Here is a 20,496-nt window from a genome sequence, read left to right on the forward strand (position 1 = left end):
GAAGGACAGAATTAGGAATGATCAGATATGAAGAGACCTGCAGGTCAAACTGACCATGGAAGAAAAGCTGAGTGTTGCAACGCTGAAGTGGCTAGGACACATTAAGCAGATACAGGTGACTCGAACACCAAGGAAGTATTTTTAAAAGATCATTCCGGGATGAAGACCAATTGGACATTCTTTCCCTCGGTACTCTCCCACATGCCTCCTCTAGGTCCACGAAACACACACATAAATGTCTATTCCTCTCGTAGCATTTTTCAACTACCTGGCGTATACTGAAAATCTGATCCTGACATCTGCTCTATGATCTGAAACCACACTGGTTTTCATCCAACTTCCTCTCAACAACTGATTGCACCCTACCTTGCAAGATGCCAGTGAACACTTGGCCTGTTATATTGATCAATGAGATACCTCGATAATTACTGCAATCCTTCCTGTTCCCTTGCTTAGAGATGGGTGCAATTACTGCTTTTGTCCAATCTGAAGGTACCTTACTAACACTCCATGCTAATCTTATTATTCTATGAAGCCATTTCATCCCTGCCTTCCCACTATACATCACCATTTTAGGTCTAACTTCATCTATTACTGCTGCCTTATAACAGTGGAGTTTATTTACTATCATTTCCACTTCCTCAAAAGTAATTTCACCAACATAATTGTCCTCCTCCCCATGAGGTTGGTTGTTCGTGATGTCACCAGGAAGATTTTCTTTGAACTTGAGAAGATTTTCAAAATATTCCTTCCACTTCTCCAGTGATTCCCTCGAATCTATTATGAGTTTAGCTGATTTACTTAACACACCATTCACTTTTCTTTTCCCTCCCTTCCTAACATTTTTTATTACTGTCCACAATGGTTTCCCTGCTGCCTGACCTAGCCTTTCCCGGTTATTACCAAAATCTTCCCATGACCTCTTCTTGGATTCAACAACTATTTGCTTCACTCCATTTCCTGCCTCTATGTACAACTCCCTGTCTGCATCAGTTCTTGTCTGGAGCCATTTCTGACACGCCTCCTTTTTGCGTTTACAAGCTGCACTCACTTTATCATTCCACCAATATGTTCGCTTTTTCCCATCTTTACACACAGTTTTTCTAGGCATTCTCTTGCTGTTTCTACAACGGCATCCCTGTATGCCACCAATTCTCATTCTATATCCTGAACCTGCTTACTATCCACTGTTTGGAACTTTTACTAATCATATCCATGTATTTCTGTCTAATTTCCTTGTCCTGGAGATTTTCTACTCTAATTCATCTGCAGAAAGACTTCACTTTCTCTATCCTAGACCTAAAGATATTTAGGTCACTACAGATCAGATAGTGGTCTGTATCATCAAAAAATCCCCGGAACACCTGCATATTTTTAACAGATTTCCTGAATTCCAAGTTGGTTATGATATAGTATATTATTGATCTAGTGCGTCTATCCTCCTATGTGTTGCGGTAATTATCCTTATGCCTGAAGAAAGTATTTGTGACTGCCAATCCCATAGTAACACAGAAGTCCCGCAAACAGTTCCATATCTTCCCCACATTTACCGATCACCCTTTCGTATCCTTCAATTCGATTTTCAACTCTCACACTGGTATCGCCCATTAGCACTATCCTATTCTTGCTGTGGACCCTGACAACGATGTCACTCAATGCTTCATAAAACCTGTCAACTTCATCCTCATCCACACCCTCACACTGTGAGTACACTGAGACAATTCTCGTCCTAATTCCTCCAACTGCCAAATCTACCCACAACATTCATGTGCCTAACAGAAAGTATGTTGCGTGCAACAGTATTCCTGATGAACAGTCCTACCCCACATTCTACCCATCAGTTTTTAACACTCATCAAGTACACTTTATAACAACCTCTTATCTCTTCCTCTTTGTCTCCCCTTATCCTAATATCATTTATTTCTAGCATATCAGGAGGCATCCTCTTTGCTGACTCAGCCAGTTCTACTTTCTTTCTTTCATAAGCCCCATGAATATTGATAGCTCCCCATCAAATTCCATTTCTTTCAGCAAGCTGTTAATTGAGCGCGCTCAGCAAAAATTCTGCGAAGATATCCTACTTAAACACAGTTCAAGCAAGGATCTCTTTTCTAACGGGGTAGGGACAACCAGTGGATTGCATAGTCTTAGCCGCCTGAGCACGGAGGGCCATGACACAGAATATGTCCGACATGCCAACTCCCATTCCATAGCAAATAGTACGCCGAATCTCAGGATCACTTACTAGGCCACTCAGCCGTTGCCCATGGTTCACGAACTAGGATGTGACTACAGTAACCCACACCACGAACCATGAACAGAATGCAAATATTATTAAGCTATGTCCCTTCCGATTAGAACCAAGGGAATATAAAACATTGGGAAGCCACGTATCTGAGATAAAGAAGAGATCACTTCCTATTTTTGCAGTTTTTTTTTCTTTTTGCTATTGGCTTTACGTCGCACCGACACAGATAGGTCTTATTGCGACGATGGGAGAGCAAAGGGCTAGGAGTGGGAAGGAAGCGGCCGTGGCCTTAATTAAGGTACAGCCCCAGCATTTGCCTGGTGTGAAAATATGAAACTACTTTCACACCAGGCTGTACCTTTTGCAGTTGTAACATACAGAGTAATCATGAATAAAGTTACTTGCAACATTAACAAATATTCTGATATAAATGTCACATTTAGTTGAAAATATGGACAATGTTTCTTTGAAAATTGTAAAGGAATGAGCCATCCCTTCATTCCACAGAATGAACGCCTCTGGTGAGCGGATATATTCACTATTGGGTGTGTGGACTTAATTTTTTTTAATGTTCAATCTATAATCAAATTGCAACATATTTTTAGTATTTAAAATATATCATCACCTATCATTTACCCCTATCCAGCTCCAGTTGGGTTGGACCATTAATGGTACTCCCCTACCTTCCCCTTCTTTCCTTCCACCACTCTTCTTCTGTAATTCTGTTCCATTCCAGGTTCCTCCTTCTTATACTAGTCTTTTTTTTTCCTACTGGTTTTACGTCGCACCAACACAGACAGGTATTATGGCGACGATAGGGTAGGAAAGGCCTAGGAGTTGAAAGGAAGTGGCCATGGCCTTAATTAAGGTACAGCCCCAGCATTTGCCTGGTGTGAAAATGGGAAACCACGGAAAACCATCTTCAGGGCTGCCGACATTGGGATTCGAACCCACTATCTCCCGGATGCAAGCTCACAGCTGCACGCCCCTAATCGCACGGCCAACTCGCCCAGTACCATACTAGTCTTCATCACGTCTCTGAACTCCTGTCTGCTCTCTTTCCCACAAGTTTAGCCTCCATCATCTGTTTTGGTAACCTACCTTTCTCCAGTCTCAATTCTCTTTACATGTCCAGATCATCTTGGTCTATGTTATCAATTCTGTGATTTAACTTTTCTACTCCAATTTCCCCATTGTCAGTGATCTCTCACTCAATCTTTCCTATCGCACTTTTTAGTAATTTCATTTCCATGCCTTGAATTTTACTCTCCTCTCTACTTGTCACTATAGATGCAAGCTCAAGAGATGAATTTTGGTAGGAATGTGGCTGGGAATGCACTAGCCCTCGCTTCTCGTCAGCAAGTTAATGTACGTACTTGCATTTCTGAAAACTTTGGCCCTTGCAGTTGCAGTGGCCTCAGGTGGTCTCTACCTGCATGTTACTCAACATAATTTCGTATATCACATGTGGATAGCATTTGTTTATTATTAGACTACATCTGACCAGCGAAATATTAAGATAAGGCAGTTTACAACTAACAGTAATCTAGGTTATTTCCACTGACACTGGGAATTTATGCAACAGTTGTCGCTGCACTTCCCACCAGTCATAAGCTCTATGGAAAAAGTAAAGATGAAGTAAAATAATAATAACAAACCACACTGAATATGTGCGTGTATAACAATTTTATGATTACAGTCCAATCATGCATCTCATCTAGTCATGCAGTCATTCATTCAGTTAATTCATAACGTCTATTGTAAGGTAAGGAGAAATCTGCTTGGACATATAAAAAAATTTGCACTAATTAAAAATAAGGGTAACATACATGTTGTCCTAGCTTATATAACACTGTTAATATCTACGACAAAAATAAATACAATTTAAAAAACTACAATTTAGAGATTGGGTGGAAATAGTGATTAGGAGTAATTATAATGTTTAATGTAGTAACAGATATATTAATTATAACAAGAAAAGCATTCATATCAAAAATAATTTGGACTGCAATAAATGATTACTCTCTTCCCAGTTCCAGGCGATCCGGAATTAGGGGATGGGAGTATTCTCTTCTACTATTCTGTATAACAATGTTCTAGATTTGCGTCACGAATTCTGCCCCGCAAGAGTTATTTTACATACCGATAAAGCTGTCAACACGAGGATGACATAGTTCAGCACCTTCAAATACCATTGGACTTAGTCGAAATCGAACCCAGAAAGCCAGTGCTGTACCGTCTGAAGAGGGTGAGAAAGGGAGCGAATTTATTCATTATTTTACAAGTTATTTTACTGAAGAACTCAATTTTATAGAATTTTTATTTTATTTAATCACAAAATATTTATAAAAGACTGTAGGCCTAATTAGTTTCATTAATCCTTGTGTCCCTATATGTCACTTTTCTTGATGATTCAAAAAAAAATTATTTTATTTATTTATTAATGCCTTTTTTCAGTGGAGAAGTTAGGGCTCGACGCCCTCTGTTCCACTTAACCACATACTAATCAAAATCATAAATAAAATACTGAGATATTTAAAATAGTTAAAACCAAACAAAATATTAATAGAATTGAGAACAAATTTAAATACATTACTAAGTTAATAATAAAACTAATTAATAGTAAAAACTATGAAATAAAATAACATTTAAAACAGTATTTCCTAGACTGTAGGCCTAATTAGCTTCATCAATCCTTGTGTCCCCATATGTCACTTTTCTTGATGATACACAAAACTATGATATAAAATAACATTTAAAACAATATTTTCTAACCTGTAAGCCTAATTAGCTTCATCAATCCTTGTGTCCCCATGTGTCACTTTTCTTGATGATACACAAAACTATGAAATAAAATAACATTTCACTTTTCACTTTGCACTTTTCAGTTCAGATTTTGTTCCACCATCACCTTTCAGATGTAGCTTGAAAAGTGAAATGTGAAGAATCTTTTCGCTTTTCAAGCCTGTTTATGTTCCCTCATTGGTACAGAAATGCAAAGTGCAAAGAAATTTAAATGATATCTCCAAAAAACCAAAAATTTTGTTGCATTTTCTTATTGCATTTTTCATAAATATTAAAATTCTGAATAGCAGATCTGTCTTTCATATTATGCGTAATACTTTTTCACGCCATGCAGTTTCCCCGCATCACCCTCCCTAACTTCCCTTCCTCATTCCTTCCCTGCCGCTCCTCCTTCTTTCCCTCTCCCTTCCTCACCCATCACTAGTCACTTCCTTAACCCAAGCTTGTCATAACGTTCAGTTCCTTCTTCACCAACGCATCACAGCATATGCCACCCGAGGGGAGTCTCATTCAATTATAGCTCAAGGCCTTTTTCTCATAGTTTTCCAACTTTTATAAATATCCTTTTTCTTTTCTACTGCAGGTCCCGCATTGAACTGCGAACCTCTCAAGTACCTCGGTACATAACATGGTCTCCACCACACACATTATGTTACAACATTAAACATTAAACCACAGGCAACAGCACAGCCATGATGTAACACTGACTTCAAAGCTCTCAGAGGAACATCTTATGCAAATTGAATATTTTACTTTTGGTTAAAATGCGACAAAACTCTTTATTCAATGAAAATATTCACTATACTTCTAGTCAATAGGATTAATTTTCATAACCTCACTTCGACAGAATTTCGCGAGTGTTTTCGTATTATCTGAGCACAGGCTGACTACTGCATATTCCTGGAATGATTGGTCATTTATTGAAACATTAAAAAAAATATTAAAATTCCGAATAGTAGATCTTTCTTTTATATTATGCGTAATACTTATTTACGCCACGCGCTTCCACTGCACCACCCTCCCTAACTTCCCCTCCTTCCCTGCCACTCCTCCTTCTTTCCCTCTCCCTTCCTAGCCCACCACTAGTCGCTTGCTTACCCAAGCTTGTCATCACATTCAGTTCATCTTCACCATGTGTCACAGCATATGCCGCCCGAAGTGAGTCTCATTCAATTATAGCTCAAGGCCTTTCTTTCTCATAGTTTTCCAATGTTTATAAATATCCCCTTTCTTTTATACTGCAGGTCCCGCATTGAACTGCGAACTTCTCAAGGACCTTGGTTCATAACATGGTTTCCACCTCACACGTTATGTTACAACATTAAACCACAGGCGACAGCACAGCCGTGATGTAACACTGACTTAGAAGCTCTCAGAGGAACACCTTATGCAAATTGTATATTTTACTTTTGGTTAAAAAGTTACAAAACTCTTTATTCAATGAAAATATTCACTATACTTCTAGTCAAAAAATGATATTATTTAACATAAAGATATAAATGAACTGGATTAAAGCCACTATATATATATTTATTAATAATAAAGCCAAGCTTTCAGTGAGCTTTGCCTCCTACAGTGAGCAAAACTTCACATGCCCTGATGAAGGCCAATGCAATTTGGCTGAAAGCTTGGCTTTATTATTAATAAATATATATATAGTGGCTTTAATCCAGTTCATTTATTTCTTTATGTTAATACAATGAGCCACGAAAACTTACGTTCATTAATGATATTATTTAATGAAAATTGTGACTCAGAAGTCGAACCCTAGACTACCAAGTTCAACTTGGATTTAAATGCAAATTAAGGAGATTTTCAGCAATAGGTCAGCATATATAAGAATATAAACATAATTTTCACGGCATCAATAATTATTTAGACTTGACGGAGCAATGTTTTATCACATTAGATCAGTATTACAATCCTAACTACAATCTCAATGATCTGTCCGAGAAACCCACAATTTTATTTGATACACTTATTTCGGTGTTAAATCAATTAAAAATACCTAAAAATCAATTAGTCCATAAAACAATATGCAATACGCTGGCTTACTACCCCCAGCAGAATCCACGCCCTCCTGACCTACATTCTCCTGTTACCGCAACTTCCCCTCCCCCTACCTAACACGCTCCGCCTAACAGCCGATGCAGGCAGGCAGTCGCATGACACTTTGCATTCCAGCTCCTGGCCACTTTGGGTTAAGAGGTGAGTTTCATACCTCAATATTCTTTTCCTTTCAAAAGCGCCTTCTCTGAATTCGGAATTCTAACGTAAAATTCACAATTGGTTCTCTATTTTTAGGTTCGCGTTGGGTCGAGATCGATAATAACTTGTCAAAATCCACCTGATATTGAAATTTTCAAGATCTCATCTATCAACGCACGGCCTCAACCTTACAATAATTTTTGAACAACACAAAAATGTTGTTTTAGAATAGCTACACAAAGACTGTGACATTCTAACAGAAAAAATCTGTACATCATAGAAATTTCAGGAATACATACTAGGTGGAACTGATTCATATAAATATGAACAATGATTAAATACCCTAATCACATAAACAAAAGGAACAATATTCTAGAAATCAGTATTTAATTCAGTTCGTCAGATAGTGTATAAAGACTGAAGATAAAATTATAAAAGGAACACCTTGTACTCTTCAAGGCCATTCACATATATTTTAGTTGCAAAAAATCTTTTTGACACACAAGAAAGTGTGGTGTTTTATGACGTGTCTAACATCTTAAAAGATTAAATGGTCTTTGTATTTTAATCACACATATTTTAATGTATATATATAATTGTAAAATTTCAGAACACTAGATAGCATGCTCTGTATATGTTTCTATACTGCATAAATATTTCATGTTATCACTTATAACACCCTGCAAATTTTTCATTGGCTGATGATGGCATGGGAGATACCGAAACCGGTACCATAATGATAATAATAAACATGCAATATTTTAATTAAGTCACTATGTCAATGTATTGAAAACGTGGAAACCCTTTATCCTTAATCAACATTGTAAATTTCGATTCAATACCGACCATAATGAGATTCTTAAAATTAAATAAGTTGGCCTTCTTTAATGGAAATGTGTCCCAAGGTCGCAAATTATTTCGACTTCTTCTAACTCGTAGCCTAAAAACCTCAAGTCATCTTTAAAAATAAGAAACCATTGGTAAAATGTCAATCAATCAATCAATCAATCAATACTAATCTGCATTTAGGGCAGTTGCCCAGGTGGCAGATTCCCTATCCGATGTTTTCCTAGTCTTTTCTTAAATGATATCAAAGAAATTGGAAATTTATTGAACATCTCCCTTGGCAAGTTATTCCAATCCCTAACTTCCCTTCCTATAAATGAATACTTGCCCCAATTTGTCCTCTTCAATTCCAACTTTATCTTCATATTGTGATCTTTCCCACTTTTAAAGACGCCACTCAAACTTATTCGTCTACTAATGTCATTCCACGCCATCTCTCCGCTGACAGCTCGGAACATACCACTTGTAAGGCTTTTCAGGTGTTTGCTCTATTAACCAGCGCTCCGTCCTAGGTCAGACACCAGACTCATCAGAGTGGGACATGTCAGACCCCACCCACTGACGCTGGGGCATATGCAGGTGAACTTATCAGAAGCCCTTATAAGAGGCACAGTCTGATAACTGCATACGGGAGATAAATCTATACAATGGAATTATTGCCCACCTAGCAATTCCGAATGGAAAATTCTAAATTCCCATGGAGGGAATTAGATATTTTTCACCAATAGAGCATGTCAAAAACATATCAGATGTAAGGCTTTTCAGGTGTTTGCTCTAATAACCAGCACTCCGTCCAAGGTCTGACACAAAACTTTTTTTTTTTGCTAGGGGCTTTACGTAGCACCGACACAGATAGGTCTTATGGCGACGATGGGATAGGAAAGGCCTAGGAGTTGGAAGGAAGCGGCCGTGGCCTTAATTAAGGTACAGCCCCAGCATTTGCCTGGTGTGAAAATGGGAAACCACGGAAAACCATCTTCAGGGCTGCCGATAGTGGGATTCGAACCTACTATCTCCCGGATGCAAGCTCACAGCCGCGCGCCTCTACGCGCACAACCAACTCGCCCGGTGACACCAGACTCATCAGAGTGGGACGTATCAGATCCCACCCACAGACGCTGGGGCGTATGCAGGTGAACTTATCAGAAGCCCTTATAAGAGGCACAGTCTGATAACTGCATACGGGAGATAAATCTTCACAATGGAATTATTGCCTGCCTAGCAATTCCGAATGGAAAATTCTAAATTCCCATGGAGGGAATTAGATATTTTTCACCAGTAGAGCATGTCAAAAATGTCAAAATTGTCAAAAAAACATATCAGATGTAAGGCTTTTCAGGTGTTTGCTCTAATAACCAGCGCTCCGCCCAAGGTCTGACGCCAGACTCATCAGAGTGGGGCATATCAGTTCCCACCCACTGATGCTGGGGCGTATGCAGGTGAACTTATCAGAAGCCCTTATAAGAGGCACAGTCTGATAACTGCATACGGGAGATAAATCTCCACAATGGAATTATTGCCTGCCTAGCAATTCCCAGTGGAAAATTCTAAATTCCCATGGAGGGAAATAGATGTTTTTCACCAATAGAGCTTGTCAAAAATGTCAAAAACATATCAGATGTAAGGCTTTTCAGGTGTTTGCTCTAATAACCAGCGCTCCATCCTAGGTCTGACACCAAACTCATCAGAGTGGGACGTGTCAGACCCCACCCACTGACGCTGGGGCGTATGAAGGTGAACTTATCAGAAGCCCTTATGCTCTATTGGTGAAAAATATCTAATTTCTCCATGGGAATTTAGAATTTCCATTATTTACCACTTAGTTGAGCAGCTCGTCTTCTTTCTCCCAATTCTTCCCAGCCCAAAATTTGCATCATTTTTGTAACGCTACTCTTTTGTCGGAAATCACCCAGAACAAATCGAGCTGCTTTTCTTTGGATTTTTTTTCCAGTTCTTGAATCAGGTAATCCTGGTGAGGGTCCCATACACTGGAACCATACTCTAGTTGGGGTCTTACCAGAGACTTATATGCCCTCTCCTTTACATCCTTACTACAACCCTTAAACACCCTCATAACCATGTGCAGAGATCTGTACCCTTTATTTACAATCCCATTTATGTGATTACCCCAATGAAGATCTTTCCTTATTTTAACACCAGGCCTCACCAGAGGCTACACGCCACTATTATCACTTCCTTGGTACCTCCTTCTTCCAAACTATGTTCCTTACATTTCGATACAATATATTCACTTGTTACACACTTTTGCTAATATCTAAGAAACATTAGCATTCAAATCCTTTTCAATAGCCAATTCAGATGTAGTTATTAATGCAAACAGAGGTTTCAATTATCCCACATGGGTTGCAACACTGTGCTTAGTTTCCCAGAAACAAAGGCACCTCACTTGCTTTATAAGGATTTCCTGAATGTCTTCAAGCCTTTCTTTTATTATCACACCAGTGACGAACAGAGGAAGGGAGGTGCATTCAATACCATTTGATTAAATACCAAATATCTTCATTAGATATAAGGGGCTAGTTTCAACCCTGTAAACTGGGTCATCTTCAGCCTTAACTATCAGTTAGATGAAAATCCACAGCCTGTTTTCAGTCATTTGACCAGGTCAGGAATGGAATGAATGAAGCTCCCTTCTAGCGGCGAGGAAGGGAATTGTGCCAGCTGCCGAGGCTTGTCGCATTCCTTTGGGGCAATGATTAATCAACAATTAATGAAATGAAATTGGAGAGCATTGCTGGAATGAAAGATGACAGGGAAAACTGGAGTACCCGGAGAAAAACCTGTTCTGCCTCTGCTTTGTCCAGCACAAATCTCACAGGAAGTGACCGGGATTTGAAACACGAAACTCAGTGGTGAGAGGCCAGCATGCTGCCACCTGAGCCACGGAGGCTGTATGTTGAGTAGGTGGACTTCCGAACGAGATGGAGTGATCAAACAATTCAGTATATAGTGAATGTTCCCTATGTGTGATGTAGACACGTGAAGAAAAACAATGAAACTGGATTGCAGTTATGTGTCATTGTTAAAATATAGTTATTTATACCTACGTCCTTCGTTGTATGAGTAACATGTATTCTTTGGAAATTCAAATTGTGAATGTCCCCTACTTAAACATTGTAACTACATATATAGTATTATACCTAGCTATGTAACATAATTATAGACACATACCCACCACTAAGATGTTGCACAGCATTCATCAACACCGTGATGAAAATATTACCATGTTGCAATTCATTACTGGAAAAAGATTTTAATGTGTTACGTTAACTTATTTATCTCTTTTAATTGTGAATGTGTATTCATATAGTTTTAGCTTAAGATTAAATTTCCAAACAAGACAAGTTACTCATACAACAAAGGACACAAGGATAAATAACTATATTTTAAGCATGACACATAAGTGCTAATGAACACTACTTTTCAATAAGTTTTGTACATATTTCAGTGGAATATTGGTGATTGTGTTGTATTAAATTTTATGTTTTCCTGACTGGTAATTAAGGCTGAAGACGACCGAGTTTACAGGTTCAAAACTAGTCCCTTATATCTAATAAAGATATTTGACATTTAATCAAATGGTATTGAACAGGTAGATCACCCTTCCTCTGTTTGTCACTGTTCATTGTCAATATGGAAAAAATGATGTTTATTACATATGATTATCACAACACTCGGATACACTTATTTTAAAATTCTCTTCCATTATGTAACTTCATTTCATCCAAACTCACTAAATTTAAAGGTTTCTCCTTCATGTCTGCTATGCTCAAACCCTTATAACATTGTTCTGCAAAGTGCCAATATTGACAATATGGTTTTCCACCAAAGAGCTGGATAACAACAACAACAACAACAACAACAACAGCAACATAGGCCCAGTTGCTATGTAGCAATCTCCAGAAATGAATTTTTTTAACAAAACTGCATAAGGGACTTTGGTCTTTTTTCACACCTCAAGACATATCTATCTCATTGTTTTTCGTATAGCTTGCATGTGCACTGAAAATCTGGTTGATGAAAATTCTTCTTTCTACACACTTTGTGGTAAAAACCATGCACTGAGAATCATGTCTCTGCATGTCACAGGTTGTACGATGCCTGCATCCATTCCCGTGAGATCATCGCGTCCGTGCAGAAGAAGTCACTCGATATTTCATTTTGCTTTTTTTCTCAGAATGGTCATTATTTCCTTGTGTAGATAGCAGAATCAGCTGGAGTATCAATTCATCAACAAAAGGGAGCTCTTTCGTTAAGACATAGCCCAGGCATGAATTTTGACAAAAAAAGAATTCTTTTCAACAACGCAAACTTAACCTCTAGCTCTGCAAGATGTCTGTGCTTCAGAGGCAGTCATGTGTTCTCTGGCCTGCTTGAGGCCACCAGAGTAACTTCTAGGAGAAAGAGTCTGATTGCTGTTTCCAGTTCCAGTGAGAGAGTTTTATGTCACTCATCACTCTTATAGCAGCATTCACTCTCTCCTGGATATGGTTGGTGACAACGTTCCCTGGTGTCAAGTAGCGAACATGACCCCTAGATAACTGGAGTATAAGACAGGTCTGCCTTTAACCCTCTTAGTGCCACAGCAATTTACAGTGGGTATGTTAAGAATGCCACCCCCTTTATGACCAAATTGCAAGGCCGAACAAGATGAACCATAATTCTCCAAATTCTAAATTCAGATAATTGTACCAAATTGCTCAGAAAGTTTTACTGTATTGATACTGATAGCAAATAATACCAACTAAGGTCACATTTGGGGAAGAGAAATTTTTTTCCTGTGAAATTACCATGGAGCAATTATATTTTCCAATTTCAGACCTACAAAAGTTACATGAAATACGTAGATACGTAGAATGATGTGTCAGGATATCTTATGATGTGTACTAGCTCGCAGTTAGATGTAAAAAAGAAAAAACCTGGGATATTCTGCCTAGTATTTATTGGATTTATTTAACACTATCTACAAGAAAATCATGTACGTACTTACACTTTTTCAGTCACTACCACTTTTAACACTTGTGGACCCCCAAGCATAATGGGTGGAGCCTCTGTTTGCATTTTACGCACTGTAAATGGGATCTCTTTACTGGTCCACCACCTTTCTTAATACACATCGTTCTACGTTAGGTCCCGGAAGTTATTCCAATAGCACTTCAGGAGGACTTGGATCTATAGGATGTTGTGCTGGAGATAAGAGGCTCTTTTCTGAGATCCACTCATTTTCGAGTTCTAGAATAATGGAAGATGTAAATTTTAACCTTGTCTTCTCCTTGGTAAAGGAGTTTTCCTTATAGATAATATATGCATTCAGCACTATTCTCGCAAAAATTGAAAAGACAACCCTCTTCCAAAACTTGAGTGTCCGGTGCTCATCTAGGTAAGTGTATAGCATCATTTCCGAACCATCAACACCCGCTATAAATTCGTTGTACTGGTGTATAATTGTTGGTTTTGTTACCTCCTTAGGAGGTCTGTTCTTTCTTGGTTTAGCGGTAGTTTTGCTATCGGCATGGAATGCGTAGACAAGATTATTTTTAGATTTTTTCCCGGTAGCCAGCTAGCACGACCTCGTCTTTTCCAAAGCACCTAACTTCACCAATAGTAATTTACCTTTCAGTTCTGAAGAGATATCCTTCCTGTTTCGCCGTATATTTTACCTATCGACATCGCTCTTTGCTCCGCGGTAGCAGAAGAAACCCGAACAATAATGTGATATTGAGTTGCAATAAAACAGTTGTGATTACCTTGCGAATATTATTAGGAGTGAGTCCTGAATCAGTCGAAAAGAGCTTAACAAGTTTGTTAACATCTGCAGGGCTATGTGCTGAATGAGCTGCTCTGTAAGGGTTAAATGTTATCGGTGAACCAATGGAAGTGAGTTATCCATTATAGAAGGTCTTCCGAAGATCATGAACTTAATTTTATCCCCCATTTGTGATGTTTTTTGTTTGGAAGATAGTGCAACAAAGAGGAATGACATTTTGTTCCAACAAGTGACTCGTCTATGCTAAAGCGTTGACAGGGAGTGTAATGTTGTCTGAACAAATTGTTCGTGTGTCCACAAGAAGACTGAAGCGAGCACATGGGTCATATTTCTCATGGCCTGGTGGAAACAATTAATCACCATTCACAACGGGGAAGAATTTCAGTATTAGCTGGAATCTGTTCCTTGATAACATGACTAAAGAATCAGTGTTCCAGTATGATGTTATTGTCAGTCTGTATGTAATTCCCATCTCTAACAATACAGTGATATAACCTTTAATTTCCTTTAGAGTAACAGGCCGCCATTGCTTATGCAGGAATTCGGCTTCAATTGTTGTGCTGACCTCAAGAATTGAGTAGCACATCTATTAGTTTCTGTCACCATTAGCTGCCACAGAGCCTGAGTGAAGAAGAGATAAAAATACGAAATACGTTTCGCGTTGCAAGGTGGGACATGCTTTGGACCTGGATTTTCCATGTAGTCAGGTGCAGGGTGATAACAAGTGTCACTTTCTATGAAAACCTCTCGAAACACAGGTCTTTGGGGAGCTTTACTACTATCACCATCATCATCGAAGGAGAACAAAAAAAACCTTGATTTCCACCTATTCAATACATTTAATACATTTAATTTAATGTATTGAAAATGAAATGTTGTATGGCTTTCAGTGCCGGGATATCCCAGGAAGGGTTCGGATCGCCAGGTGCAGGTCTTTCTATTTGACTCCCGTAGGCGACCTGCGCGTCGTGATTAGGATGAAATGATGGTGAAGACAACACATACACCCAGCCCCCGTTCCACTGAAATTAACCAATTAAGGTTAAATTCCCCGACCCGGCCGGGAATCGAACCCGGGACCGTCTGAACCGAAGGCCAGTACGCTGACCGTTCAGCCAACGAGTCGGACTAATGTACTGAATAGGTGGAAATCAAAGTTTTATTGTTCTCCTTTAAGACACTTTCAATACGGGAAAATGAAGATAGTCTCTTGCAATCATCATCATCGTTATCCTCGTGCTCCATCACTAAGTTCGGAATCCTCCAAGCTCTCAGATATATTTGCAGCACTTACTCGCGTGGTTCCCGCCATAACCTGACTACTGTCACTGTCCGAGTCATTATTCTCAGAATCAATTCTATTAAAGGGTGAAGTGTTCAAATACTCTACTAACTCGTCACCGTTCGCGAACACATCACAGTCAGCATCATGCCTTGCTGCCATTTTCACTAGCTACTCAGCGACACTTCATAAAACATACACCAAGTTCAAGCATTGATAAAACCCGAACAAGCAAACGTAATGACAATCTGCATGCAATAATGAAAATTCTGTGCCTTTATTATCCTACAACAACCAGTTTTTCCATACATCAATGAAACAATGCTCAGCAATTAGTGTTTATTAAGGCACTAGCAAGAAAAGCGCAATCATGCTCCCGACAATTTTAGAGGGATGATGTAGATGTTGATTCCCATAGGGAATCTGAAATATTTGTCCCTAATGAGTAAATTTATAATACCAATATAAATGGTCCGTTATTGGACATTATAAATTCTCCTTGGGACAAATATTTCAGATTCCCTTTGGGAATCAACATCTGTATCATCTGATAGCCAAGCCCGCATCAATTTTTGGTGAAGAGACAAAGTCTCTCTCATAGTGCATTGGCACTGCCGGTGGCTCCAAGTAGCCTACGCAGTGGCCCCCACGATATGCAGTAGCCAGCGTCTTGGTAGGTGTGCTAAGTCCCAACTGATGAGCCCAACCTAGCACACGAGGGCGAAACGCTGGCAACCAGGAATGAGTTAGCTGGAAAATTTATAATGTCCAATAACGGACCATTTATATTGGTATTATAAATTTACTCATTCGGGACAAATATTTCATATTCCCTATGGGAATCAATATCTATATCATCTGATAGCCAAGCAGGCATTATTTTTGGTGAAGAGACAAAGTCTCTCATAGTGCATAGGCACTGCCGGTGGCTCCAAGTAGCCTACGTAGTGGCTTCCACGATATGCACTAGCCAGCGTCTTGGTAGGTGTGCTACGTACCAACTGATGAGCCCAACCTAGCACACGAGGGCGAAACGCTGGCAACCAGGAATGAGTTAGCTGGAAAATTTATAATGTCCAATAACGGACCATTTATATTGGTATTATAATTTTACAGGGAGTCGAGCACTCTAAGGGTTAAAGTGAATAACTCCACATTTTATTCCTTTCACAGTCACCGTCTTAGCCTCAGTGAGATATAATTTGTTTCCTTCTGCCCATTCAGTCACTCTGCTGAAAGCTTACTAAAGGCTTGCCAAAGATCTTCTTGGCTGCATGAGGCCAACACCATATCATCCACATACAAGTCCAGCTTTACTTTTTTTGGTATTATGCTGACCACATCTGCTGAAGCCACAGTAAATAGAATGGGGCTAAATGGGTCCCCTTGAAGGACTAATATCATCTGTTGTATAGGGTTGAATCTTGTTACGTTGTCACAGGCTTCTAATTTTGACATGCCTGTTCTGCTGTGGAACTTTACTGGATGATTCCAAAGGCCGAGTTAATTTTGTTAGGCAGATGCAAACTACCACTATAGGTCTTTAAAGTGAGTGATTAAAAGCTGTGATAGAGTGAGCAAGATTTCTTCACACTCACTGAAAAGCACCTACTTCGGCTGAGATCAAAAGAGCAAAACCAGCAAACATGGGATCATGAATCGGACACTCCACTCCTGGTCCATCGATGCAACTCGTAACTGGCTTATGAACTATAGTAATGTATGAATTGCTGTAAATAACTGTCCACATCCTATCTTTTGTCAATGGGTAAAACTTCCGTACCCGTTGGGCGAAAGTTAGGTTAGAGATCCAAAATGGCGTGACCCTTATAACGTCACATAACACTCAGCAGGCTCGCTAAGGTCTGCACTGTTAGCGACAAGACCAATGGGCTGGATTGGTTAGGTCCGGTGGGAGTGACAAAACCACTGGTCTGGATTGGTTAGGTCTGGCTAGCGAAAAAACCATTGGACTGAATCAAGCAAATGGGGTCTGGGGGCATAAGTCCCAGGGTAGAGCCTCGAAGCATCCCTTAAGCCTGTAGTATCATGCATTATAACACCACTGGTCTGGATTGGTTGGACCCAGCTAGTGACAAAACTATTGGTCTGGAAAGGTCAGGTCCGGCTAGTGACAAGACCATTGGGCAAATTTCAAATCGACGGTTCCCTTACTTTTGCTGAAGATGGCAGCCCTGTACTTGCACACGATGCGAGCTCTATCGGAGACTATACGTAACTTGACCAGCGAATAGCAACACAACATGAACCTCGACCAGTCGATGGGAAAACAGCAAATGGTCGCATTCAGCTGATTTACACAGTCTCGGTTTTAATTCTTCTATATAAGTAAGAATACTTCTAGGGGCAGAATGGTAGGTCCCTGGCAAGCATAAAGGAAGGATCTTTCTTTTCTACTACTTAAGGTATTGCTGCACATCATTTTTATGTTTTTTTTCTCCTCCCGACATCTGCCCACCACGTATGGAAGCACCACCTGTCAATGTTTCCAAAATATGCCCTTTTACCATTATATCAAACATATGGGTAATATATGGCCTACATAACCATCAGCATAAAATCACAAGCCCAGATCAGGACTACAATACGCCACAAAAGCAGGACATATACAATATATACGTATGTCTACCACTTTGTCTTGTTTCCTTATTCTCATATAGGGTTGAAAATAAGGATATTTACAATATACAAGAATAGAGTAGGCCTGCATATTTTGTTCCACATGAAAGACTACTTGCTATGTGAAATCTATTTCCAGATTGTGACTGATCTACTATTAAATTATGCTGAGGGAAAGTTTAAAGCAGCAATTTAAGAAGTTAAGCTACCGGTATCTACAAACAAAGAATTAACACATAAAGCATGTAGCAGGTGTAAGCATATATTGCCGAATAACTATAAAATTCAGAAATAATGAATGACACAACAAAAATTGACAGGAGTAAAATGTGACAAAATTTTAGTCACTGAATGATGATACCTTGGAAAAAAAAAAAAAAAAATAACCTACCTATGCAATTTCAAGCACACGAGGTAAAACAAAATAATAAAGTGCACTCACTGTTCTTTACACATGAGTAGACATTCCTTTCACATCGTATTTTATCGTACTGTTCCTTTCCTTCTCCTCGAAATAACACTCCACTCCAGCTTGGCTTATAAGGTTCTCCCCTCCTCTCAGGGAAAAGGCCATACCCGTAAGAATCTTCGTCATATGGAGGAGCAGGTCTGGTTTGTTGGCTGTCGGAATCATTACGTGAATTTTCCTCACCAAAACCTTTTTGAGTATTGTTAGAATCATCAGCCATGGCTTTATTTCTGTAAGTATAACACGATCAAGTATTTTTCAGTGCTTGTTGACTAATTCTCCCAAATATTTGGAAATAATAAAGACATGCATTTAAAATACCACTGATTTAACAAATCTAAATTCTATTCATTTTGCATGGCATTACCTTTCGAAATTTTTAACAAAACAGCGTACAACAATCACAATCAACAGATTAAACTTCTTGCTACTTTTGTAAACAAATGCACGTGGTTTCATAGAGTAGGTAGACTACAAACGTATTTATCACTGCCATCGGATGCAGATCGAGCAGGCAGTGTATTTATACATATTAGTATATAGACAGCAAACACCGGAAACTTGCGGCCGCCGCCATCTTACGTCACTATACATTCACTGTAAACGTACATGTTCTGGTAAAATGTTACGTGCAGTTGGGTTTTATGTTGCTTTTATTACATTTCAGATTAATTTTTCGGAAACCTACTGCGTGGCAAAATGATAAATATCCGTGTAGTGTTTGGGAGTGGTTTGTTCTATACACGAAGAAAGAATAAGAAGGAATAGGAGTTTGAAAACAACAGTATAAGTGGCGTACTTGTGCTCATGCACTTTTCTTGCCTACTTATTAATGCAAATAAATTTACGATTAAAGATGTTTAATTCACTTCCTTCCGGTGTATAATTGTTGGCGTTAACACCTTTGTAATGAAGTGCGACATAGGATCCAATAATATTTGGTTACAAGTTAAGTTTTAGTTTTGCTTGGGGTAGTAACTGAACAACAGTGGTCTCGGTCTCTCCTAATCTTTAAGGATATATTATAAGGATGCCAGAATTACTGTTAAAATTAGAGTGGAAGGATTGGTAAGCTTGCATCAGTCGAAATTTGATTGTAGGTTTATTATCACAGAATATTATTTAATATAATTATCTCTGGATTTCTGGTAAAGATGTTAGCCAATTCTCAACAGCATGATACTTGTAAGGAAACTGTTGTAAAAAAATAAAATCCTTAGCCGGAATAAGTAGCCCAGACGGTTGAGGCGGTTCAGGATGGTTCGATCCTGGCTCAGTTTCGTAGTATTTAAAGGTACCGGTAATCAAATATGTCAGCATCGTGTCGGTACATTTACCGACACGTAAAACTCCTGCGAGATCAAATTCCGTCCGGCACCTCGGCGTTTTCGAAAACGGTAAAAGTAATTAGTGGGACGTAAAATAAATGATATAAAACACTATTATTAGAAAATCATCATCCATTTATTTATTTATTTCGAGAATAGAGGTAATCAGTATATTCCTACGAAAGATGTCCATGTGTGCAAACTTACTAAGATGTATTTTAGAGAGAATAGATGTAACGGTTTAAGCTGAAAGAGAACATACCAAATGAAGTCACAGCTCAGTTGTATGTAACTTTTTCAAGTTAAAACTCACATACTTTTGACCTAAACTCAAAGGACACCCACGATTATCACCTTATTAGTGGGCCATGATCGTTAGGGCGTTGAACTCTAACGGTCTTACAACGTTGGTAGAAAACAATTTCACCATCAGAATGCTGGCCGGCACGGTAGGAGAGGTGGTGGTATAACCACTAAATTGCTTGACCAAAGCCTGGATTAAATTTCAACCTCTCCACAATAATCATATGGAGTGGGGGCATGTAACGCTGTTGATGGTGATTAGTCCGTCGGATGGCGACGTTAAGCATTGAGTAGACCCATTTGTGCTATTCGGCAGGAGTAGGCTATGTGCCGGCACAAGGTTTTACCCTCTCCCTTCCTAGCATTATATATCACGTGATTCATTTCATCAATTACTCCGATGAGGTTGACGTCAGGAAGGGCATCCAGTCATAAAAACTCGCCACGGCAGATTCATCTCACCCCATATCCGACCCCGAAGGGAAACGTGGTTTAAGCTCAGTCATGAACAAGAACATACAAATTGAAGTCACAGCTCAGTTGTATGTAATTGGATTGGACAAGGATTCGACAAACGAA

At 39.1% G+C, this 20,496-nt stretch overlaps 1 protein-coding gene across 2 annotated transcripts in view; it reads right to left on the minus strand.

Moving 5' to 3' along the window:
* LOC136863205 (mitochondrial inner membrane protease ATP23 homolog) overlaps positions 1-18,772 on the minus strand; it is a 177,755-nt gene extending 158,983 nt beyond the window's left edge. For both annotated transcript variants that reach the window (XM_067139570.2, XM_067139571.2), the window contains exons 1-2: positions 18,654-18,772; positions 18,260-18,516 (exon numbers count right to left, since the gene is read on the minus strand). In XM_067139570.2, the coding sequence (XP_066995671.2) occupies positions 18,260-18,516; positions 18,654-18,745 (349 nt within the window). In that variant the 5' untranslated portion in view covers positions 18,746-18,772. The remainder of the gene's footprint in view (positions 1-18,259; positions 18,517-18,653) is intronic.
* Positions 18,773-20,496: the final 1,724 nt, after the last annotated feature.

This window comes from Anabrus simplex, chromosome 2, assembly GCF_040414725.1.
Source record: "Anabrus simplex isolate iqAnaSimp1 chromosome 2, ASM4041472v1, whole genome shotgun sequence".
Lineage (NCBI taxonomy): Eukaryota > Metazoa > Arthropoda > Insecta > Orthoptera > Tettigoniidae > Anabrus > Anabrus simplex.